This window comes from Trachymyrmex cornetzi, unplaced genomic scaffold (genome assembly GCF_001594075.2).
Source record: "Trachymyrmex cornetzi isolate Tcor2-1 unplaced genomic scaffold, Tcor1.1 scaffold345, whole genome shotgun sequence".
Classification (NCBI taxonomy): Eukaryota; Metazoa; Arthropoda; class Insecta; order Hymenoptera; family Formicidae; genus Trachymyrmex; species Trachymyrmex cornetzi.
The window spans coordinates 535,821-563,493 of record NW_017298164.1 but is presented as its reverse complement, the minus strand read 5'-3'; the positions used below and the strand labels follow the sequence as shown (position 1 = coordinate 563,493).

At 36.9% G+C, this 27,673-nt stretch overlaps 1 protein-coding gene across 11 annotated transcripts in view; it reads right to left on the bottom strand.

Annotated features, from left to right (window-relative positions):
* LOC108763191 (protein tramtrack, beta isoform) overlaps positions 1 to 27,594 on the bottom strand; it is a 70,397-nt gene extending 42,803 nt beyond the window's left edge. For 4 of the 11 annotated variants that reach the window (XM_018510589.1, XM_018510590.1, XM_018510598.1 and 1 more), the window contains exons 1-5: positions 16,949 to 17,183; positions 16,384 to 16,476; positions 15,720 to 16,273; positions 14,475 to 14,654; positions 10,584 to 10,707 (exon numbers count right to left, since the gene is read on the bottom strand). In XM_018510589.1, coding sequence (XP_018366091.1) covers positions 10,584 to 10,707; positions 14,475 to 14,654; positions 15,720 to 16,273; positions 16,384 to 16,476; positions 16,949 to 17,060 — 1,063 coding nt within the window. In that variant the 5' untranslated portion in view covers positions 17,061 to 17,183. The other 7 variants (XM_018510592.1, XM_018510588.1, XM_018510593.1 and 4 more) reach the window with 7 other exon arrangements.
* Between the last annotated feature and the right edge of the window lie 79 nt (positions 27,595 to 27,673).

Below are 27,673 nucleotides of genomic sequence, written 5' to 3'. Positions count from 1 at the left end.
GAGATTTACATATGTTGAATAATTATAATGCAAATTTTATGATGTATTATAATACAAATTTTTTAAAAATTAAAATTAGAGATGTAAATATATGGACAAAATAAAGTTATAAAACTTAAGCTGTTTTATATAGATAAGTATAGAAAAACTCTTTCTTTCACACTAAAGCTCCACGGTTAAGTGATTAATGACCTAGCGCGATCAGCAGAGTTTCGCAAGATTCGCACTAGAAGTTTCTGCTCCTTCGAGCAAGGACGTATCGACGGAAGCCAACGGCGACTCCGGTTTCTTCTCCATTGGTTAAACCAACCAGGGTTTAAAGTAAGTGGGCACAAGCGCAAAAGACGAAAAGCCTCTTGTCGTGTGCTCGAGAAACGAAACTCTTTGCGAACGGGGTACCACTCCAGGCGCACCTTCACCCTCTGATCCTCTTATTGAGGACACCATCCTATGCCTTCATCCTCAAACCATCGTCACATCCGTCCGACCGTCGTAAGATGAGGGCGTTCGTGTAATAAGAGTGAGAAGATATGCCGGTAAGGAGCTTATTGTCAGAAAAGGCTCTCGTCGCTCCTTAGACGAATGTCGCGCTCGCTTTTCCGCCTTTATACGAGAATATTAAACAACGATATATCTCGAGAGCAGAAAGAAAGCGTCTATAATATATTGTTTCGTCGGAGGAATTCGACGATCGATATAGAAAATTGAGAATAGGTATCGCTGAACAGAACAAGTATTATCGAGGAGTTCTCCGAGATAGTAATTTTAGAAGTAACAATGGGATCAAGATGCAATAGAGAAAACGAGCGAGAGAAAAAGAACGAGAGAGTTAAGTGGAGCTTAAACGTGGAAAATAAACAAGTTGAAAACAAAACCAAGTGCGAAAACTTCACAAGTTGTACGACTTAAGTAAAACGGCCGATTTAAAGATCTGTGATGTAAAGAGTGTGAATTTAAAAAAATATCGCAGAATTAATAACCTGTGATATTTTAATTGAGGCAATTCCCCGAGAGGTATGAATTATAAGTACGTAGGTAAAAAGCTTCGCGAAAATAAAACAGCGTTCCATGATTATAAAGATCATTAATGTTAGAGCATAATGCGCCTTTAAGCGACAAAAATAGCAAATGCGATAAAAATTTAGATAAGATAAGCGTTCCAGTCAATTATCAATTTATACGGTAATCACCAATATTTCTTTCATACGAATTTCACAGGGATTTGCGCAGAATCTAAACAAATCCGAGCAAATATTATTTGTAAAAATCTATGAATATAAAATACAAATATCCGATCTGAAAAACCAGAAAGAGAACACCGGAACGGATCAATAAAATCGAGGACGAAAGGCATACTGCGAGAGTAATTAGGGTAATGAAGGGCGGGCTGTATAATTAGATGCAACGATGGATCGATGGACCGAGCTATTGCAGGGGGGATGCAAAATGCTGTTGAGCTTTTTATCGCTCAACCGTGGAGCGAGAGGAAGGGGAGGAGGGAGGGAGGGAGGGAGAGGGAGAGAGAGAGAGAGAGGGGGGGGAGAGCTCTTTGACCAAGCTGCGGCAGGGAAAGTCTCATGTGATACTAATTCCCATTTGGGCCCTGTCGCCGGGGCTCGGTTCGCTAATGCAGCAACGCCATCCATCCATCCATCCATCGTTTTACCACGTCGCCCAGAGAGACAATTTTCCACCGTTAAAGGTCGGGAAGTTATGATACCGGGGCACTTCCTCGCCAAAACGCGACAAGGCCTCTCACGTCTTGCACCGAGGTATAGTGCAGCAGGCACATTACGGCTGCACGTCACGGCCAACTTGGGGACATTAATATTACCGGATCCGAATTGTCGCTCCGACTACGTGTCCTCCTTGTTACAGGGAGACAAAGACAGAGCTCACGGAAGAATCTGTGCTATTCGGAGAGTCTGCACGTGAGAGTACCAAATTCCACGTACCTAGAGTCTTGTAGCGAAACTACCACATCACTATACAGCAAATATAGAGCGCAAGTTTTCAATATTTTATACATGGTTTTTCTCGAGTGAATAAAAAGAGGATGACATATTCGTAATGAGATAGAAATAAAAATGGAAAAATATAATAAATGAATATATAAAAGACGAAAGTTGATTTAAAGAACATGGGACATTCGTGCATGTCAGATAAATCGCTTCTGTTGTTATTTGGCACGGAGACACTACTGTGGTTTCCAGTCCGTTTGAGTCTCAAGAACATGTCCTTCCTATGTCATGTTATGCTATGAATTGGCGTTGTTTGTCGTTAACCTGGCTACCAGATCAGAAAATAGTCGATATGTCAATGACAGAGCGATTCCAAACCCTTGCAATTTTTACTACTCGGTGCAATCGATGCGGGCCTACCAGTGCGGCTTTAACTTGCGAAGAGTTTACTGCTCACTTTATGAGAAAAATAAGAATTTAAGAGCTAAGAAAGCGAAGCGACTTAAATTAGAATTTAAGAATTGAGAGACTCCTTAAAATCTCCAGCAATTCAAGTTTACAAGTTTGAACTTAATATTAGAACGTAGTATCATATAAAGTATCATAAAAACTGTCTAACGATAATAGAAGTTAAGAAAGCAGATTTCAAAAACTCCGAGCTACCAAAGACAGACTTGAAAACGATGAATCAAAAAGAAATGCTTTTAACCCTTTAAAGTCTAAAATAGTCGCCATATTGAATTCGCCACTTTGAATTTTGTAATTCTGACAGAAATCGTAATCAGCAACCCCGAAAACCATAGATGACCTATGATTTCAATTTGTTTAGAAGAAAAATGTGTCCCTCAAAGGTTTAACGAAAGAGAAATAAAAATAGGAAGGCTATTAAATAAACATCCCCCCCCCCCCCCCCTCTCTCTCTCTCTCTCTCTCTCTCTCTCTCTCTCAGCAAACCATACCGTATGATTGTTGTTCACAATCAAAGTAATAAGACAAGCTAAGTGAATTTCATACTCTTGAAAGTTTTGCATTTTCATTTTTTGCCAGTTCCGGAAACCATGACGCTACCAGAATGCATCTACTCAACGAGAGATAAAACTAGACGACGTTTGTTTGTTGTGTAACGTGTGTGAGCGCAGAAAGAGGGATAAAACGCGCGTTCTCGCATGAAACCGCGATGTCGCTTTGTGCGAATGAACAAATAGCAAAAGTTCGTCGCGCCGGTCGCGCGAGAATGTTTCGAAAAATCGCGACAACGTCGAGGAATTCCCTTAGGAAGCTGACGACGAGGACAGAGAATTTCAATAACTGCGAGATGTCGCAAGTATGACAACCTTGTTATACTTAATTTCGTAGAACTACTTGGAAACTTCGGTTAATACCTACGCGCGATGTTCTTTCCACCGGTTTTAAGTAGACTAAAAAGTTTCGCGAGATAGCATTTATAATTAAGTTTTGATGAAACAAAAAATAATTATTTGAAACGGTGTTCGCGAGTGTATTTTGCGTTTACAAATATACGGCATCTTTCCGAAAAAACTTGAATATACTTTCTTGATCTACGCCCGCTATTGGCGCAAATTCAATGGCTCAAAGAGCTAAAAGTGTCGCATCTGCAAATAGAGAAAGAACATAGGTAAAAAAAAAACTGGCTCGACGCCATCTCTCACCCGGAATCGCGACGAAAACGACGTAGACGGAGGAAAAAGGACACGTCTGTTACATAACGACGTAGAAGGGCTATGAACGTGTGACCATATGCACTGCCTAAGGGAGATATAATATCGTATCGCTTATAATAAGTACTATTTTATCATAATTTATAGTTAGTTATCTCGTGACAAGCGATTTATCCTTGTACTTAAGCGAAAGGCACCACAAGTGAACTCCATAAGGAGTCTGTTCTTTTTTTTTTTTTTTTTCATAACAGCCTATGGGCCTGGGGGACTAGTTTCATCATGACTATTTTTGAGCCGCAACGGCTCACATAGAAATCAGTCTTCGACGTGATTCACAACCTACGTCATATAAATATAAAATATACGTATAAATATATAAATCTATATATATTTTTACGTACACGCGTCGAAGAATGTTTTGCATCACCTTCCTTTTACGATTGATCGCGCAGCTCAAAACAAAAAAGATTGCTTCATGATTTACTATTATTTTTGCACACTGTTCCAATAGATTTTTATATTTTATACATAACGTTAAATATATTCTCGCGTTACACGTATATACGAACAAAAATCCAAGATAAGCAGAATCGTGCAAAACCATTCGCGACGCGTGCGTATAAAAGATACTTAATATCATTTAGATCATATATCATATGGTCGGTATAGTTGATTCTTATACTTAAGACAATCTTAAGTATGACCTTAAGCCAGTCACAGAGCCATATTAGCATCTTATTAAGATATTACTTAAGATGGTCTTAAAATGAGAACCGACTATAAATACCAATTATTCTTGCTGCGCGCCTACAGACGATAATAGAAGATGCTGGAGTCCGAAAATCCAGAAATTTTGAACCCTAACGTCCGGAAACGTAGGAATTAAGGAAAGCCTCAGAATGTGAGATCCTCAGAATGAACCGTAGCAGTCCATGGATTCAGGCATGATACGGAAGTGACGCAAGGAAAGATGATTACGAGATCGAAGGATGATCCGTAATCTTGGAGGAACGTTACTCATCTTCCGTATTTCGGAACGATATGACGTTCGGACAATCAGCGGGAGGTAGAAGAACGAAGTTTTGTACTTGACATTACTTTCACTGAGGTCTCCAGCTATACTGGTTCTACGAACACTTCGCTATAATTAAGAGAATCCGATTGTCTCACAAGAGAACCGACGGAAACGTTCATCACCGATTTTGTAAGGCATAAAAAAATATTAGACTCATACTCTTTATATATTTAGCTTAAGATTTAGGCTATTTAAAACAACTTCGAAAAAATAATGTGGATTTTTAATTTTCAACATTTTTAAAAATATGGATACACCGTATTATTAACAAGTTCCGTGCCAGACTAATTGTAAATAATTTGACCACCACGTCGCGTGAGTCATCACTAGTAAATCACAGTATTTCTCTTTGTATTTGTTACAAGGACTCGGACCGAAAAAATTCGATCCGGATAACAATCCGAGGCTAAGTCCAACTTTTGGTTCCAGTTCTTTTAACGGTTATCGGATTCGTTTGGACGTCGGTCCTTTTTAGTTTCGGTTTTCGGTAATTATATACCCATAATGGTCACCGTTATCACTAAAAGAACCGAAACCGAAATTGAAAGTTAGGTATCCTCGGACCATAACCTGCCGAAATTTTAATGTATCCTTAATGTATCCATAATGTAATTTTGGTCCGCGAGTTCCTGATTTGTTATATCTATCAAATAATTACATGTATCTCATAATGATTAAAAAATTATAAAAATTATTATTATAAAGAAGAAGACCTGATATATTAATATTGCATCATACATCGTAATTATGTGTACCCACGTACGGTATCAAAACTTTTTTCCATCTGTAACCGTAACTTAACTTGATTACATTTCTTCCAATAACTAGTAACTAATTTAACAGTTACTTTTACAGTTACTTTACATTTTAAACTTATTTATCAATTTAATGTAATTGAGTAAAATTTAAATACTGATTAAGGCTACGGTCCACTTAATGCTACAAATGCTCCGAAATATTTTTTGATTGGTCAGTAAATTGTACACGTAAATTATTTTTTTCTTTGATATCCCTAATGATATCGATGTTATTCATATTGTTCTGTCATGATAACAGAAAAGTAACTGAAAAGTTACTTTTTTAGTAACTGTAATTGTAACGAGTTAATTTTTAGTCTTGATAACTTGGAACTGTAACTAATTACTTTTCAAAGAAAAAAACTGTAACAAGTTATTTTTATAAAGCAATTTCCCAACCCTGAGCATTTTTGTATAAAAACTTTTTTCATATAGATAATCTTATTTTGAAGATATTTGCTAATATTGAAAAAACTCTGTTATTTTTGAAAGGTTATTTCAACCTTGAGATAATCAGATAAAAAATGTGGGTCTAATGTTTTACGATGCTCTACAACACATCTAAAACAAAATCGTGATGAACGGTGAGTTCCCGACCGTTCCCTTATCAGAATCAGAAACCTCCGCGTCTTATCTATTAAAATTAAATACTTAGAAGCTAAACGCACAAGAATAAATAGATTTAATTTTAGTTTAAATAGTATTCTATAAATCAAAGAGACGCACGCGCACACGATGTAATTGTCACGAATACAACTAGACGAAGACGGTTCTTCGTGCGATATATCAATCGTCATGATTAATACTAATTAACGTGTGAAATGACATGAGCACAAGTTTCTAGTGCTCTGCGAACGTATATACGCGAATCTAGGCTTATATTTGACACGATAGGAAAATAAATTATATAAACGTTAAATTATGTATGTAGAGTGTGAGGATCTATGAATCAGAAGATCCATGTATCGGAAAGACCTAAAGATGAGTGCAATATATCGAGAGACACGGTCCTGTAATTTGCTGTCTCTTTGGCGCGAAACGGACCGTTGTATATACCTATGCAATAATTTAAGGTATTCTAATATCTTAAATGATAGCATTCCAATAATGCCAGTAATCGAGTTCCTGACAGATTTGATTCAAAGATCCTCGCACAATCTGCGGTTAATACACTTTGCACTGTGTTTATGCAATGCAATAATTACTAAGGTGAGTACGGCTGAGATTGAGCCGACTGAGATTGAGCCGACTGGGATTTTTCGAAAAGCTTTTGCTCCATGCGCATAAACGGCAATATCAAGGAACCTCGTATGCCGTGTTTCAACTTAATGTGTCTTTTCAAGTTGTCAGACCTGGTCAACGATATTAAACATATTTGACATACGTGCTTGTCGGGGTTGTGTGATTTCATGTGCTTTTTTATGTTGGCTACGCTCTTGCCGCACTGCTTACAGCGCTCCATACCGATCTGCGTGTGCTCTAACTTATTGTGACTGTCTTTACTTATTTCCTTTTTGCAAGTCCTTTTGCAAAGCGGTATTCCTGGAATACAAGGTCCTGTTTCGATGAATTCATCATAATTAATTAACGATGCCAACTGTGTCTACAATTATCATCCCAAAATACGTAGATGATCGATTCCCGTTACCATTCTCAATTTCTTTTATTTCTTTGTGCAATGTCTAGTCTAATGTCTCAATCTCAAACTCTTTAATTAATTTTAAAAAAAATTATACGTATACATGTTTTTGTTAATTGTGTAACTAAGCGTACAAATGTAAAATTATAAAATAAAAGATCTCAAAAATAAATGTCAAATCCTTTTTTATTATCAGAATTACCAACTGCCATGAGCATAAATGTAATTTCTCTTGTAAAATGTTTGAAATGCAAATATTTTATTACAGCTTTTACCTTTTCATTGTAAAATGCAAAAATTATATAAATATTTAAAGATGTAATTTTTCTATAAAATAATTTTTTGGAGCAAATATTATTTTAGAAAAAATTATTTTGCTAATCGACAACGATAACAATGTTTAAGTATTAATAAAATTTTAATTGATCATTAAACACAAAAAATATCACAAAAATTTATATTGCAAAAATGTAATATTGCTCTAATTCGTGAAGTTAAAATTTATTTTATTAATTTTCCAAGAGAGAATCTTTCACTATATTATATATAATATATATTTATAATAATTGGTTTTTACATTTAACATATATTTTTATTTTGCTATTATTCTAATATAAGAAATTGTCATTGCGAAAAGAAATATTTCCGATGATAACGTTAAATAGAACATCCTTTATGCTTCCCATAAGTTACACTCTACGTCAAATAGTTGCAGAGAAGAAATTCTCTCAAATACGTTCAAAATCAACGAAGATATCATAACACCACACTCGTATTTGTACAGGATAATGTATTAAATAGAATTGCTTGATCTTTCTTGTTTTTATAAGCGCTGGAAATATATGAAAATCTTGCTTGATGCGGAGAAAAAATAATGTAGACAAAAAAAATATAGAAAGATTCTAGGACATGATAATTAAAAAAATTGAAATTCCTTTGCGTTTATCGAAACAAGACAGAAAATCGATCAATTCTATTGAAGACTTCACCCCGTGCTTTTTCTCATCTATAATTACCTACTCGTAGCAAATGTCAATACTATGTAAAAAAAAAGCGCAATTCTACTGTCATTTCATCCGCGTTCCAAGAGACTAAAGATACTGTCACAATACAGTACAGGAGAGAAAGAAAAGAGAAAAGAGATGTCAAAATTGACCTACTGAAAAGGAAATCGAATGAAAAATAAACATTCAAGTGTGAGAATTCCGGCGAGGAGATTCGCCGATTCGACTTCCCGATAAACGCTCAGTATACGGAGATCGCGATACGGACTATCGACTTTGTCCCCAGCTCTTAAACACCGCCCATACATAAATTGCTCCGTCGGAGATCAAACGCGCACATCTCGCGACCACTGACAACTATTGCATAATGCAGCTCGTGCAACATTTCAGCTAACTAGATGTAATATGAATATGCAATCAAGAAGTACGTAATCTAGTAACTATCAACGACAGCGGCGGCACCGACTACGATTACGACGATGACGACGACGACGACGACGACGACGACGACGACGACGACAACGACGATGAAGGCAAAATCGCTATGAGGTCGAGGATGCAAAAGATAAACGAAGAATAGCGTTAGCAACAGAATCTATTTAACGAGCGGTCTAATCGCGTATGCTTCTTCAGATATAATCGTTAGAAGGAAAAAAATGATACCTAGGGTCTTCCTGCTGCTGCTGCTGCTGCCGCTGTTGGCGACTATTATTAATGCATTGACGATGCGTAGTGGATAAGAGTCGTGACTATAAATAAGCGTGACGTTTTAATGGACGAATGATAGAAGATATTTCGCGAAAAGTGAAATTTTACCTGATAAATTCGCCTATATACTTTTTATAGATTACATATATGAAACTTGAATCCTCGGATCTTGCAATCCCTGACTCGACGGACATCCTCAAGTTAGAGAATTAGCAAATTCTAGAATCTGATAATCTAATTGGGGCATCTTCAGCTCTAATTTTAGGATAAGTTTCGGGATAACTAAATCCTCGGATCCTTCGCTCTTGTATAATCGCGTTAACCTTCATATCCATCTCGTAGTATCAAGTAATGTAGCATAGGAAACGTCTTACGTAACGAATTTTTTTTGCCCGCGGCCGGCAACTTTATTAACGCAAACGACGGATTGCGCAACGAGATGCGCAACGACTGCACATTTTGTTGCTAATATTCTCGTTCACTCGTGTAGATCGAAACGAACAGCGCAAGAGAGACGTGAGAATATAAGATCAAGATCGCCAGGCACGGTGACGCAAGATACGGCAAAAGGGTATATAAGAGAATAGGAAATAAAAACAGCACATAAAGACATGCACAGAGAGTCCCGCCATGGAAGTATCGCATATATACGTACATCTGCGTCTGCACGTGCACACAGTGTACGTATATATGCTGTATATATGTATATGTCTTATATATAATATATATGACATAAGTATGTACATATCTCATTTCGCACACACGACACACATTTACACGCATTCACGCAAATGGAGTTCGTTAATGTGGCATCACGCATTCGCACGCACACGCGCCACGTGCACGTGTAAGAACAGCGAGATGAACTCAGCCAGACGCACCCACACACCATCACAATCTCGGACACGGATTTAAAAAAAAAAAAAAGAAAAAAAAGATATGAGATAGGAGTACAGTCCATTTGCTGATACCAGTCCCAAACCAACGAGAGTTTTGTTATGTTTTATTTCTTTCTGTATATGTATTAACACACGTAATTAAAACTACCACAATGACGTAGCAAATGCACGATACCATCACCACAACACCAAGGGTTCATGTAATATACACATGTAGTTTTATATATATATATATATGTATATACACAGAGCTCAGTGTGTATGCATATATATATGTACATATACATGTACATACATATATATATATATATATATATATAAAGGTCTTTCATTTTCTAAAGTTACACTCACTACACTTGCCAGATTTGGAAATAGAGGGATGCTCGCTTCGGACGACACCTACGTACGACTCGACTCGTGTCAAATCCTTGCAAATACGTGCATGCAAATCTCCCTCGATTTCTTAGATGTAACATATTTCCCACACACTGACGACGAAACAGTTTTTCCCGTGACGTCGAGCATTCGATACGCGCAAAATGACGAATTTGATTCGCGAATAAAGCGCGATGTTTTACAATAAACAAACGTTGAATAATGCAACAATCGTCGTATCTTTTATTACTGTTTACAAGTTTAATATTTAAGCCCATCCGAATGATAATATCTGAGATAATATCGAGTAAAATTTTCAACACGCATAATGTACATAAGTTAATCACAGATCAGAGAACGGCTTGGTACAAAACATAAAAAAGGAAATATGTTAAATCTAAACGAAATTTTGGTCGTAAAGTTGGATATATGTGTGCAGATCTTACCATCAAGTCCGTCGAGCATTTCCGGAGGATTATGGTGCTCAGATGACTCAATCCCTTGAACACCATCACTGAGTGCTCCTGCCGTGGTCCCTCCATCTTCTCCTATCAGTCCAACTGGATGACCCTGCACATGACGTAATCACAGATTTATAAATAAATAGCCAGCAATAGTATGAAAGCTAGTTCACAATTTATAACATTTTAATTCAAATACTATCTGCAATCACATTCTCGAAAGACAAAATCTTTGTATTCTTGCAAATTGTTGTTTCTCAAGTTCTATTAAATCTTCAAACTCTTAAATTATGTTTTTAGATGATCAAATTTAAGACTTCTTGAAAACAAAATTTGCATTTTAAGGTTTTTAAATGGTACTTATAATTTTCCCACGTTAAACTTAATGTAACAACATTTAAATAACATATATAAAAAATTATATAGTTTAGTTATATAAAAATTATATAAGTATAATGTAAACTTGGTAATGCTAATTAAATTTATACATATATAATACTTATTTAAAGCTTGAATATTTTGCATAGTTTTAAATAGAAATAATTAAAAAAGAAATAATATATACCAAAAAAAAATATTTTTTGTTGTTATTTATATAAAAGATATAATAATATTTAATTGTAGGAGGTTAAATATAATCCATATAATTTCAAAGAAAAAATCATTTTCAAAACAACTTGATTTATTACTCAAAGATATAAGATATCTGTCACAGAACATGATCTCAAAAATATATACTTTGGCATCTTTTTTCTCACATATTGAAAATTGTGTAGTACGCTCATGTAATACATCAAGTATATAATATACGTTTAAAAAATGCAAGTTTAATCTTTTTATTAAGTCCAATCATCTTGGAAATATGTTACCTCATTATGAAATAATTGCAAAAACAAATTTGTATAATGATATTACAGACTTCATTCACTTGTCTATTAAAGTTATTTGCATAATTATACAAATTTTCATCAATATCTTTATGTGCTATTTAAATATACAATGGTTTTATCATATATCGTCTCAAGTAATACATATATACATATTACAATATAACATTGGAAATGTTACTAAATGCATTAACAGAATTACTATATCAACATCATTATATATGCATAATTATGCATTGTCCTTTTAATAAAATAATGTACATATATAAACTGTTTTAACTTTATAAGCAATAATAATTTTAACAGTGATAAAATTATTTGATGATAAAAACTCGCATCTGTGAAAATATATTTAACAAGTGTAAACTTCTTTGTAATATTGTTGATGCAATAAAATGACTACAATTAAATACAATCTAAAAGTAAAAACGACTGAAATGTAAGAGAAGTCGGGAAGAGGAATCTTTGGAAGATTTGAGAGTACTCAATTGTAAGAAATCTGATAGTTAAGGTGGTTCTACAGTAAATCGAGTTATCGTAGAAATGTCTAATTTTAGTTTTTAATATAATAAAGCTGAAATACTTGACGTGTGCAAAATTCTAAATTATCGATGAAATAAAAGAGAAAAAAATAGATGCGCTTCTTTGACTAATTACACACAAATATTACCATAGATTTCTCTAAAAAATGAGATTATAATAGTTAAAAAAATTATAACGGTTAATGCAAATTTTAACATTTAGATTATAACAAAGATTATAACAAAGCTATATTATTGAAAACGCAAAAAAGCTTAGTAGCATAGTAAAATTTTGGGTGCAAATTCAAGCCAGCAAAAAATAAATTAGTTTTGAAGAAAAGAATGCAGTTACGAGGGAAAAAGAGGGCTCAAATAAAAATACTGAATAAAATATAAATTTTAATTATTTTGTTAAAATCGTTTAAAGTGCGCAAGTTTTGAACTATGAACATCAGATATAATATTTAAAAATTATAACAATTATTTGGAATAGGAGCAGTTTAAGAAAATGTGAGCAAATTTTTGTGTGTGTTGTGTTTGTGTGATATTCCAGACTTTTTTACATATTTTCCCCTAACTTTTTGCGGTTTTTCCGGTTTTCCAGGTCTATGGCAACCCTGACAATGCACTTATAACATATTCTGTTACAAGTTCAAGTGTGTTTCATTTTGTTTTAAAAATAAACAAATATTTAAGTTTGCTTAAATTTTGTTGCGATTTAGTAAGACAGGAATTTCTCAAAATTGTTATGTATTTCATATAAACGCGTTGAACATTTGTAAACGATATCTTTTAGATATTAAATGAGCGCGAAATTAATTACAAGTTAACAGATCCAGATAGAATGCAATAGGTATCAAGGCTAGCATGTTTTTGTCATATAAGTATAATGTTTTCTTTCCTCGTTTTCTTTTGCTACGCACAGCTTATGTGCTTTACATTTATCATGATGGTTCACGATCTCTAGTCTAAAATTGCCATTTCCTGCAGCAAATGAAGTACGAATTTCTGGTATAGATTCGCTCCACTTTCTACAGTATTTGCAAAACATAAGATTCGATCGTTCATCATACTGCAACCAGGAATACACGCCTAACCATCCCGGTTTAAATTTACCAGCCTTTCTATTATGCGGAGTAGTACGTTGCAAGTTTGTGCATTGAATTGTCGGTTGAATTACAGACAATCCTGGTTCCTGATTTATTTGTAACGATCTATCACTTTCAAGTCTCTTAGCAACTGGATATTCGGGTAACGACTCGTACGACTGGGTTTGATCAATGCTATTGCTTTTATACGAATGGTGTGTGTTCATAGGTATGGCTTGACTTAGCGGATTATGCGAATTTCCGGGGAATTCAGACGCAATTCCCGACATATCGACATAGAGAGAACCTCCAGCCATGATGGCACTTTCGCGAGAAACCTGCACCCCAGCGGAATCTGGACGATTTGAAGTCATGTTCTGTACATCCATAGTTTCGTCACTCTTCCCATCTCTTTGAACCTCCCACTCCATATTAGTCTGTCAACAGAGAAGGAAAGGATATGTGCTTAATCAACACATCTCGACCAATTTTTTTTTAGCAGAAAAAGCCAATTCTGTAATCTCTAATTAGAAAAATCCCTTCCTTCCCATGTTTGTTTCGACTATAGGACGACGGTAGGTAATCGTCATCAATTGTGGGAACAGTAACGAAACTCTGTTATAGGGACAATTATCTTCATGATATATCACGAGAACTTTGCACTTCATTTACGACTGTGCAAAGTGTTTTAAGCGAGAAGAAGCATACAGCATCTTCGGAAAAAATGCGGATATAAAATAAAAATATCTTAATAGACACACAGAATCTAAGTTACATGCTATAATAATGATAGGGTAATAATAATACTTTTGTTACGCGAACGCTACACACCACAAAATGTTCAAACAATTTACACGTGCATTCTTTTAATATTTAAGTATTTCTCAAAGAAGTATCTTACAGAAATAATGTATTAACTAGTAATGCATAATTACATAATTACTTGAAAATTACGTGTCTAGAGATAAATATAATAAGATAAGAAACAATAAAATTTCCCAAGCTTTTTTGTAGTGCATGTGACTTTAGATAAAGAAACCAAGAACATAAACAATCTTATCATTATTATCTTTTATGCAATCACGATAAATACATCAAAAAATAATTTCCTTTAACTGCATCAATAATACTTTCAAATAAATTGAAGTACTTGTAATCAACTCTTCACCAGCAAGGTTATATATACACATATATCTTATTGCATGTAACAACATAGATCGTGCAAAAAGTTAAAAAAATTTTTAATAAAGTTAGTATTCTACATTATTAAACGAATGCACAAGAAAAAGCAAAGCGAATACATATGTGCAGGGCAGAAATAGAAAGAAATGATTAATCAAAACTAAAATATGAAATACATAAATGTCGAAAATTACTTACGGGGAGGGAAATATTGTCATGGAAGTCAGGCAAGTGGTGATCCACCTCTTGTTTAATAGGAGCCTGCGGTTGTGAAGCAGGGGACATGGGTCGACCACCATCTTCCATCTCAACTCCCAGGGCATTATTTAACTTTGGAATCACAGGAGGACTTGATTTGTAACTACACTGCGAAGATGTCTGAAAATAATCAATCAAAAAAAATTTTCTTCATCTTTCTCTGAATGCTGTACCTCAACATGATTACTAATTGTAAGATTTGAGGTTAAGAACTTTTTTTTTAAATAAAAACTTATCGGTAGGTTATTTCTTTTGCTTAAAAATGTAATAGATGGATTTATTATAATAAACTGACTAGGTTTTTGTTGTATATATATGATAACATTTACTATTATGTACTTGTAATAAAATTGCATTTGACGTTTTGGAAGACAGATTACATCTTTTTCTGAATGTGAGTCTTTCGTCAAAATATATAAATAAAAGTATATAGGAAATACATTATGATTAGAAACTCTATAACAGAGTCTGACCACGAGCAATTTTGTCAAAACAAGAGTGAAAAAGAAGAGTATATGTACTGTCTCTTTTTATACATGCCATCTCATTCTAACTTACATATACGACCTTACTCATTCCAACTTACCAAAGTTGACAAAAACGACAGTCAATCAAAAGTTTGTCATTTCGTGGCCAGATATGGGATCTTTAATTATGATGATAACTGTCTCGAGAACTATACAGCAAGTATATATTGGCCTGAACTTTTCAAGGTTATAAAGTTATTTAGAAAGCTGTGCAATCACAAGCACATGTATAATTCGTTGATAATATGTATGAGACCACAATCAACCAGAATTTTAAGCAGTAGCACAAGAATAATGATATATAAACAGAAATTAGTATTCATATAAACTTATTTAAAAAAACTACATTGTTAAAAATATTGCATGTATGTTATTTTATACAGTTAATATGTGAAAATGTAATGTAATATTTAATATTGTTACAAACATAATGGATAAAATAAAAATTGTATCCAAAGAGACCAAAGAGAATCTAGAATGCTCACAAAAAATTATGTTTGCATCAATTTTCAGAATACTTATATTGCTCAATTCTGTATAATTTTTCTTAATCAAGTTTTAAGATATATTTAATATGACATGTGTTACGATGAATAAAAATAATGACACCTATCTCGTGACAGAGTTACAGAAGAGAGTAAACGAGTACGATATCTACCTGAGAATCAGACAAGAATCTTTCGCTAGGTGGGCCAGAAAGGGAAACGTCGTAGCTGCCTGAATTCTTTCTTTTCCTCTTCTCATGATGAGACTGGAGGTTAGGCGAATCGCTATGTCTTACTCCAGTTTGCGTTTCTGGATCAGGTGATGGACACTTGTCCTCTGCCTTGTTATTTACACTATTATCGGTGAGGCCTCTGATCTGCAATGCCTCTGCTGTTTTAAGGAACATCGGTAGGAGATGCTGACTAACATTGACTTCGCCCTTATACATAAAGTGCAGCAACGCCTTCATTTCCGTGTCATTGACATCCTTGAGGAATATGATTGGATGGGGATGGGTGTTTTGCAGGAAAATGCTCTCGAAATACGGACTGCATGCAGAGAGTATGGTCTGGTGCGCCTTGAAGGTCTCTCCAACACAGGCCAGGGTAACGTCACAGAGTGCTTCTCTGGCAAGCAGCGAGCTGAGAACGTCTGTGAGGTTGGCTGGATGATTGTTCCACCGTAGACAATACTGCTGGTCCATCTTGTCTATCTCCAATCCCGACCCTACAACCAAACTAGTTGGCCAAAACTGTCTACATAAAAGCTATGCTATCACCCTGGCTATACCGAATTTTGTGTGATCCCCTAACCCTTAAAAATCGCTAAACTCACACACTTTCTCCACGCGCACTCTCCTATCGTCCTGACAATATCTCCCCGCAGATTAAACCGCGGCTCTCTAGACCCACACAACGTCCTCCGCGCTTCTGCAAATGTGCCACATTGCAGTATAACTGTAAAACCCTTCAGGGTTCACGCCGCGCTACTATACGTGCAGAAAACATTTTTTCGCATAACCTTAACGGCCGGAACGAGGTAAGCCGCGCTCGAAATTCTAAGCGATGGGCCACGGCCACGGGCCGCCCGCGAGGTTAGATCGCTAATTGCGACGCAGTACGTACCACCCACGTATACGATTATAATCCGATATATTCGGAGATGATGTTTTTGGCAATGTCAATATTCGCGTGGCTTGGGCGCCATTGTCGGCCGTGCTCGTCTAGCCTCCACGAGCCTCCTCGCGAAAAGACGATTTGTTGATGCCCGATTTTCTAGCCACTCGTACTACCTTAACTCGCACCGCTTTATTTACGCGGATCCTACGCAGGTTACGCCGTCGCGTATCACTCACCGCGAGATACCCGCTTCTCCAATATCTCCCGTACGTCGATTACTCACCTCTCGCAAACTTTTTGCCATTACAACGCCACCCGACCCTTAACGTCCACTGCCATACCAATCTGCCAATGCCTACGGCCTTATTTTTAAAATACTTTTGACCTTCGTGCATCTGCCGCGGGGAATGGCGCGAAGGGCGCTCGGATTCAAACGCGGTTGAACGTACGCCGCGTCTTCTTTCCGACTGCGTGCAGGAATTCCGGGATCCCACGGCCCGCCGCTGCGACCCGATTACGCGGCCTGTCCCATGCGAAATATATCGCTGCCTGCCGGAATATAGAGAATTCGCGCGGCGCTCGTCGAGTCGTCGCCATATCGATCTCCACCAGTGCCGGCCTTCTTATTTTCCAAATAACGCACGCTTTCATTACGTCACCCAAGCGATATGGCGCGTCGACGCGCACTATTCAAACGCGACCCAATCTTTTTTCATCCTCAACGTTCATTCATTTATCTCTATATCTCCATCAATCAGACTAACCGATTGATCGGGATTTTATCTATTAATCCAAGTGAATAATCAGTCTATAACCAATCAGATTTTACTGATTTTCATTAACGTAATTGAATAATGAAGGGACTCTCAATTATGCCGCAATTCAAGAATATTATCCTTTATTTTTTAAAATTTACCATATAGTCGTATTTTAATTCCACACTGACAGAAAAATGTATTCAATTTTAATAAATATTTGTCTGAATATTTATTAAACGCCTGTCGAATATTCACTGAATGAAAAACATATGTTTATTCGGTACAAGAACAATTAATTTGATTTTTTTATTTAGCAAATATTTATTCTGCTAAATAAAAATAAATTTTAGATTAGTATTATTCAAACAATCATTCATTAAAATTAAGTACTTTTTCTCAGTGTATAAATAAACAAAATAGCATTTATAAATTCGTCAAAATAAAATTCTTTTAATGGTGACAAATGCTAATTATTGACAAACTATTAATTTCTGTGTTTATTATCAATAAACGATTGCGCGATAAGTGGTTTATATTTTATATTAAAATTTAGACAAAATTATTAAAACGATATCATTTTCTTATGAATTGTTTACAGTAAGTTGAAAATAATTTAACGTTTTTAAAAAATAATTATTTCTAATCTTAATAATAAATTATAAACCAAATCATGATTTCTCAAATCAATGTAAGAGATGATATAAGAGACTTTAGCAGTGTACAATCCAAGATGTAAATAAAGCGGTTGCTTCAAAGCTAATGCATTTTCAAGTGACTCCGAAGTAACTAAATTTCGTCTATTCTCTCACAACACGGTCCGGTATTCAATTTAACGCACATGTTCGTTAGAAAATTTAGTTTGCGAAAATGAGTTAACAGTTAACTAATATTAAAAGAAGAAAGAAATTAAATTCTTTTTCAGTTATTTGTCATTATTTTTTATCATTCCTTTTATATCCTTCCTTTTTGTCATTATTTTTTAATTAATAACATCTTTAGTAATATGTATACATATATATATCTATCTTCTTAATAAAAACTAATTTTTTAAAATATGTATAATATAATCAATAATCTTGCTCATTTCATATATTAAGTTTTCTTCAAAGGAATTTAAATTAAATTGAAAAGAGAGATTTAAGAATAAGTCAGCAAAAATATTTTTTAATTACAATAAAAAATATAAAAATTGTATTTGTCTCGTACCAAAATTATAAAATTTAATAGCTAAAAAATTAAGTTATTATGGAAATTTCTCTCTTTACTGCAATTATTTATTTTATTACAATTTCACCATCAATGTATATCTTTTTATCCAAAATTAATCTCTGGAACTTATCGACCTTTGTAAGATTTTGCAACATGCTTTACATTTTTTATTTTTAATTATAAAATTTAATATCTAACATTAAATTTTATACATATATTAATAATTAAATTATTATGAAAATTTCTTTACTGTAATTATTAATTTCACTACAATTTCATTATCAATGTACATTTTTTCATCCAAAATTAGTTTTTGGAACCAATCGTCCTTTGTAAGATTCTTTATATTTTGTAACATTCTTTATATCCCTTCATCTGTATCTACTCGTTTTACGATATACACGAAGAAGAACGTTTCGTAAGTACGCCAAGTTAATGTAATAACATATTAAAGATAGAAAAAGAATCGCTAACAGTTATCTCTTGCCTCGTTTTTTCTCTCTAACGTACCAAGCCCGCGAACGCTTATCGTAGCTGAAAACGCGGATTAAAATCGCGGGGCCTTCGAGAGTTTAAATACCAGTCGTCGAGGTGCAACGCGACGCGCAGAAAGGGATGTTCTCACGGTTTTCATTCATTTGGAGTTAATCATAGAGCTCAACAGCGCGAGAATAAAATCGCGCGCGCGCGCTTTCCGATTCCCCGGTCTTTAAATCGAGCGTCATCGCAATTGCTGGAAGAGCTCGTGGCAAACAGTAGTTCGATATAAAGGGAGAATATCGCGAAATCCCGCGTGTTCCATTTCGCAGAGAATCCATACGCGCGCGGTGCGTACTCCCGGAGACGCTTTAGCTTCATTTGGTGGTAATAAACGATAATTCGCGCAAATCGCGGAGAGTTTCTGATATTAATTCGATTCCCTCCCCGCCTCTGCACTCTCGCCGAACGATAATCGTGTTATGCCCGTGCGGAATCAATAGGCACCGGGGAAAATTGGAAAATCTCCTCAACCGAGATTTCCAACGCGAGATTTACAAGTTTCGAGCGGCTGTTAACAGATTTAATCCGCGCTTTCATTGGTATCGCTGGAAATTATGTTTCACGGGGGTACACGTATATATCCCGCTCAAAGATAGAAATGCGATACATAAAACGGCCATACGTCAAAACGGCTGATGCGATAAACACGATGTAAACGGAGAATTCAATATTCCCATATCCGTTTTCTCCCGTTTTTGGTGAAATAACGCCGCGTAATGCGGCACGAAAAACGCCTAATTAATCGCATTCGCGATGAAATTGTCGCGGTGCGCGACGCAATATCTGCCGTTCAAATTCGATTCCGCGTTTCCGCTGCATTTCGAAATGCACCGGTCCGGCCTGACCGGGACAGAATTCATTTCGCCATCACGGACACGTCCTAATTGTATCCCCGGTTTCGTAATTTCCCGTTTTCCCTTAAATGAGATATTAATCGCCGGAATACAGATCCGCAAAAGCTGCATCTCCGTGTTTACCGGGTTTACCCGCTCGACCCGAAGGATACTGAATAATATCTCGTTTAAAAAGCTCCTGGGACACATCTGCGTGCACATGCACGTGTATATATACCCGGCATGTACAAAATTATGTCTGGTTCTCGGCTAACAATTTAAACTGTGACGTGTCAGCGTTATATTAGTGGAAACGTCTTCCGTTTCCGAGCAACTTCCAGCAATTCCTGCGAGCACTCGATTCTGACTCAACAAAAGAAGACATGAAAGAGAAATAATATAAGAAATACTATTGTGGCTATGGAAATTAGAAATAAATTCGAGTGTCGACCATTTTCGTATTTTATATAAATACATGAAAAATATGCTACTAAGATTTTACTTGATATTAATTATTATGATTTTTATGCGGCAATTGCTGAATTATTATATTGCTCATTAGAGAGAGTTTAGAAATCAAGGCACAAGATTTGTTGCAATGCATACAAATCGGACCAAATCCGGCGACGAGTAATTACTTCGACTATAAGCCCGATTACGGGAGACCGTTTAATTACACGTCGCTCACTTCCCTCTCTCTCCACATTTATTAAGCCAAACTAAACCCGCGTGTTGAAGGTACTCTGACAGAAAGATTCCCTTTGGCCGGTCTTAATAATAACATACTAACTTTAAGGACTAGATAATTACCTATATACACGTATTTACTGTATACGCCAAGCGCTTCTTCATTAAGAAAATCCACGAGCTCTTTAACGAGCTATCTGCCGAGACAATGCAATATTCAACGATGGGCAAGTATCATCTCACTGCATTTATATTTTTTGATAAGCAGTCTGATATAACGGAAGTTGTATATATGTATTTAAGGGAAACGTCGAGCTGTTTGCAGAATGTCGTAATACTGTTAAATTCATAATGTCAAATTATACTCAAAATATCAATTAAATCGAAATAATGTAATAATTATTAACTTTGAGTTATTTTTAATCATTTCTATAAGTCGCGACTTATACGACATGTAATTAATTTAACTAAAGCAATAAAGTTAAACAATTTAACTCAAGAAATGTATTAAACTTGACTCGAATTTAGTTTATTATTAACTAAGTGCAAACGATAATATGGATGTTGTTTGTTTTAAAACTAACAATAGAAATGAATTAATTTATATTTTGACACATACGGAAGTTAATAATAACAAAATGTCATTTAACTTAAGGTTAACGTTTCTCCTTTCAGTTACCGTTGCTCCTTTGATATCTGATAGTTATACCTGTTTAGCATCATAAATTGATTTTTATAAAATATTGATCCAGAAACTATATCGATTTCATATCTTATCTGTTTCAGCCTACACAACTTTATCGATCTACACTGAAAAAAATACTAAATTTCAATAAACATTTATTTAAATACTTATTAAGTTCTTTATTTGAATATAATAAATATTTACTAAATGTAAACGCATCTTTATTTAACAAAAACCATTCATTTGATTTAATTATCATTTTTCTATTAAGTAAACGTTTACATAATACTATTTAAAGAAACATTAAAATTTAAAATTCAGTAAATTTTTTTCAGTGTATGCAACATACGAATGCATTGGTGTTGCATATTCGTGATTCTACCCTTTTTACGTATCTTCTGTACATGTAATACATTCTCTAATATATCTAATAAAGACCTAGCTAATAAATATACCCTCGTTAAAAATTACCTACTTCTTTCCTCGTGAGATAACATAAAATACTTTCTGTTTTCTTGGAACAGACCTGAGGGTGTTCTGCGTGCCTGCAAGACGGACATCCATCCCATGATTAAGTGGGGCCGACCTTGGCCCTTTGACGCCGGAAATTGCGTCCATGCCGTCGAAATGCATCGACGATCGATGTGTCGCAGCCGCAGCGAGCCGCGCGCCAGGAAAAGCGTTTCCGGCGCAGGATTTGCGGCGCATCGGCGCATTTATCTTCCGGAAGTACCTCTAGTTGATCTTCGGCGGGTAAATCTTCACACGTAGATCTTCGCACGCGCGTATTTTCCCGATCTCGATCCGCTGGCGGATCAACGTATCCCCGTTTTCTATCGACTCTATTCTATGTGCCATTCGGTTTCTTCTTGAGCAAAGTACAGTTCGCGAGGTGTGGAAAAATAGATTTCAACCGCTCGGCAAGCGGCGAATAGAAAAATAGAAGCTATTCGATTCTCTCTTATCCTTCGCTTTTTCTTTTAAACGCGAAATGCTAAAGTGACGACTGCGCCGTCTCTTTCCTTTTCCCTTCGAGATTCTCGCTCAACGCCCGCAAATCGATTAGGAATTGAAAGTACGAGTTCGTGACGCAAACAACGCAAAGCGATAACGTGGAAATGCTCGGAAAAAGCTCTATGTAGGACACCCGCGCCGATAAAGGACACGCCGCTGTACTCGAGCATGCATTTTCCCGACCACAATGCAATCGGAGTTCGGTCGCGAGACGAAGGGCGGGTTGGGCGGGCACGCTCGCTTTGAGCACGCCGTGGATCTTCAAATGAGCCCCGACGTTCCTTTCGCTAAAGCGAACGTCGAACTACTTGTACCCGTCTCGCAAACATCACGACGCCACGCTCGCTCGCAGCCGGAATACCCTTTGACCTCGTGGAGAACGTCTCGGCAAACATATCTTGCCGGAGAGCTCCAAAATATCGCCTCCCAAATGACTCGAGAGAGACCGAGTGAAGCTGCGAATAATAGAAACACTTGGAGACGTCTCTTACCCGAGTAACTGCCCTCGAGAAAGTGATGGGAGCTGGAAAACTTTGGAGAACTAAGCTCACCCGGGAGCACCCGTCTCTCATCCAGAGAGACAAACCATCACAAAGAGTTACTCGACTCGTTCCGTCAAATATTCGACTCCTCGAATTAACCCAGAATTTCCGAGTGATTTTCCCGACTTTCTTATGCTTAGATAGCTCGCCGGTTATTAGAGGAATTATGGTGTAATAAGATAAGTGTGACATCGCGCATAATGATGATAGCAATACTGGGAACAATCAAATTTAAGTTTGCTGTATAAACTTTTGCATAACGCTGCATAATGCATAAGGCGCAAGAAAATTAATCAAAGTTCTTCATTTCATACTCTAATTAGTTGATTCTCGTATAGACTTCTTACAATAAGCCATTACCTAAACTAAGTCTGAAGTCATAAGAAATTGGCCAATCATAGTCGATTATTCTTCTCATTCAACTGTGACTGGTCAGTTTTTTACGGCTTAAAACTTAGAGCTTAAGGGTGAGAGCACAGAATCTTGCATACGAAATAAAGCTAATCAAGGGGTCCTTCATTTCCTTTCCTTCCATGAAATAAAAGATTCTGATTGGTTGATTTTCTTATGCTTTATGCAGTATGCGTGATGCAAAAGTTTGCTGCAGCTTTTAGACCCAAATGCACTTTCCTGCGTATAATAATGATAGCATACTGAAACAGCCAATCAAATACGGGAATACTACACCTGTCTTATTACACTTTGGCCCAGTCTTCCATTTTCTGGTCAACTTATGGTTAGCCTACACTTGTGATTAGCAGCTAGCAGCCACTTAACTTGTTTTATTCAATGGACTTCATCTATAATCATGGATGAAACTCGTTGGATAAAACATTAAGTTAAGCTTAACCACAAGTTTACCAGATAATGAAAAATTGAACCTATGAGAAGAACATCTTTTTTCCTCTTTTACACGGAAAAAAAATGTTGCTGGCTACAGCTAATTCTGATTAGCTAAAATTGCATTAGCTACTATAGCTATGAAATTTGCTAATGTATACAAAGGATTTGCTGCTGTAGCTAATATAAGGACGTGATAGCAAAGTATGCATGTTTGTTACAGATCAATTTATTTAACAGCATGAAGTTAATTGTCATAGTTATCGGATATGTCAGTGTAAAAGAAAATTGTCTCTACCACAGCTAAATGTGGTTTGCTGAAACTGTACTTGCTACCAAATTGTCTGCTACACAGAAAACGTTTGCTGCAATAGATCGACGTAATAGCAAAATGCTTGTCTGTTACAATGATAATATTTAGGCCTCACAGCTAATGAAAATTAGATCTCGCAGATACGACTGGAATTTAGCTACCATACGCAAATTTTTGCTACTGCAACTAAACTTTTTTTTCCGTGATGTTATTTTGCGGGGCAAATCCTCTCGTACGTCCGATCTTATTTCTTGCCGCGTGTCAAAAGGGAGATTGCGAAAGGCCGGGCGTTTACCCTCAGCCACCCCCAGTGATTGAATGGATGCGTTGTTTGGCAGCGAGTTGCCGACGACCTGAATCGGTGCCCGAAGTTGGAAGCCGCGCGCAACCACGATCACGATGACTGCGACAGCGACGGCATTATGGTCATGCCAAGAAGGATCGCAGAGGGGATTAAACGCGGGCGTATCCACCGCCCACGCCGGGAAAACAAAGCGGTCCGGGACGGCTCTTTGTCGTACCGGGAATAAAAAGAGGAATGGACGCACCGCAATGGAGAAGTTGAGTGGGAAGGTTATCTGCGATTAGCGCGCCTCGCGATAAACGCACGATTAAATTTGCATAATAAGTGGCGGATTATTTCTCGACGACGCTACGCTAGATTAAAAATTAAGCTCAACGTAGAGTCGCGCGGACTCTAACCGCACATATGTGTGTGTGTGTATGTCTGTGTATCTGCAAAGTTTACGCGCCGCGCATAGTCGTCCGTCCGTGGGAAAAATGTGGCTAGCGCTGAAATACGAAACCGGAATTAGTCGGTTAGCATTCGTAACGGCCTGTCGCATCCGTAATTAACGCGTTACGAATCGCGCGGCTATCTCTACGCGAGGGCACATCCGCGGAATTAATCGCGAGGGATCGATGGCGATATCTCCCGCATACCGATCAAAATTATGCTTCCCGCCGAAAGAGCCGATACGCTAATTGTCGTTGCTCCGACAGGAGAATATACGACGATGAAATTTATTGTATCAAGAAAAGACTCGATATTTCTTTCACTTTCCGGTAGTCTTCTTGTTTGAAAGTCACGTTCAAAGGCCAATTTTTCAGTTTTCTCTACGCAAAGTTAATTATTTCAAAATAAGTTTGAACAGTTTTGTAGAAAATATGCAAATTTCTAGCAACCCGAGTAGCACAATTTATTGGTGAAACATTGGTTAAGCACACATTGGGGATATATTGGACCAATGTTGTGCCGATGAATTGTGCTACTAAAGAATATTCTTTCTTACATTTTTATACATTATAATACGTTATTTCATAAATGTGTGGGTTAAGAAATTTTTGTAAACAAAGTCCCTTAGTATGAAAATTGAGTAAGAGTACATTTTTTTCTTCTACATTATTTCATAAATAATTATCGACCATTTAATTAATTTCATACTGTCTTTTCTTAAATGAAAAATAGCGAAATGAGACGTTCCTAAGACACGTCTCTTTCAGGCGCAACGTATTTCATCAGAAATACCGATCACCGCGGTGTGGATGAGGAAATAAAATTTATGTTTGAGATATTAAATTTTTCAGCGGTTGTGCCCTATCGCTATGTCAAATTCCATTTTATCAATCGTTCCAGCTCGGACGAGAAAGCGGAAACGCGAGATAAGGCAGCTTCGCGAGACACGTTCCTTGAAAGTGCGGCATATTTCATCGGGAATATCCGTGCACCTTTTACTGCAAGCCGGTCATAATACTCGCGCGAATGAATAGCGAAAATATGGAAATTCGAATCCAACCGTACCGTCCCACCGCAAATAAACTGCATTCTTGCACCTGGCTACAAGCAGCTTCCGCGATGCACCGAGTTAACGCGAAATCTACACACATTACCGCATATTTTTCTGCTGATAAGTCTTTTGATATCTTATTCAACTCTGGTAGAAATGTATGCAGTTTTTCTAGACATCTATTCAGTTACTATCTAATATTACTGTATTCTCATTAATTGTGCCAATACTGAATAGGAAATGGACGAGAACTTGATAGAGTTTTATTCTGTTCTGTCATTGCACGAGCAGTTGGCTTGCTTATTAATCAATTTAATATCCATCATTTGTGTTTCTATGCAGTAAATGGATTCAGATTTTATGCAACTTTTCTATACAGTAACTGCAAACAAAACGTTACATTCTAAGTAGCTTTCCTTCTCAGTTACTAGACAGAAGTTGGTGTAACTGTTCAGTAACTGCTCAAAAAATGCATGAAATTTCTACCAGGGAATGTCGAGGTGGTAATATGATTTTGATGAAACGTGTTATCGAGAGCAGTTACGTTATTAATATTCAACGATTGTTCACCCGACCTAAAAATATCTCATCTAAAAAAAGTCAAAATGACTCTATTTTGACGTCGTAAAAGACAAAATAATGAATCTTGATTATAAAATTAGATTGTTTATTGGCGTTAAGAATCAAAATAAAGTCATTTAAATTTTTTGTTGACTTTTATGTTCCTTAGACACGGACGCGAATTTATGTTCTATTTTCCCGGCACGATTACTTTTCTCAATCTCAATTCTCGATCGAGGCAGCGATCATGTTTTGTCCAATTTTCTATTTACTCTCCGAACTTTCCGCGCGTTCGACACACGGTTGATTTTGTTTACTTACGCGGAAGAGAAAATGTGTCGCCAACCGGAAAATGTGTTATGAGATCAAGTACTTTTTGTCGATGCAAATTTATTCACATCGTCCCTCACTGTCAATTCTAAAGATAGCGACTCATCCAACACTTCCAGGATCCTAAAAGACGTCCAAACAATGTCCCTATATATTCTTCAAACATCTTAAGAATATTCTCAGGATGTCAGATAAAGTGTGTTGTATGAGAAGATTGTGAGGGAAAAAACAAGCTGCAAGCGAGGGTGATTCGTGGCGAGCAATTTCGTGGCAATTTCGAAGGAAACAGGGTGATGTGACGCGATGTCGTGACGCAGAAAGCTTCGACCCTCCGTCCGCTTTCCCGCCCACCCTTTGCCGCGGGAGAAGTCGGACGGAAACGCGCGTGCCGTCGATCGTGCGATCGATAAAATTCCCCCGTGGAGTCGCGGCGTTCCCGCCCTTTCCCGATTCGTCGTAAACAGCGAGAGCGTCGCGGCGCGGCGCGTCCCGCCACGGCGAGGGATCGCTTTTGCGATTCTGACATTTTTGACGCGCCGATTCCGTGCAGCTTGTCATCGCCGCCGGCTGACTCGGTTTCAGGCGTTTCAGGCGCATCGTTATCGTTACCTGGTTTACTGAAATTCGTGAACATGAAATCCCGTCGGGTTCCCGCAGCTTCCGGCGGTGCGTAGAGCCGTGCCGTCGTCGTACGGTGATCCTCTTCGGGCGCTGCTGAAGAATGGGACGATCTTCTGCGGACGATCTTCCTCGGAGAAGGACGTGGAGAAACTTCTCTCTTCCACTTGGAGGACTTCCGGAAACCGGGCCGGGCCGCTGCCGGACTTCCGCTCTCGCTGGCGTTTGTGTTTACTTTCGCGCACTCGGATTTAGAAGACGAAACTCGCACTCGTACTCTCGATACGCACG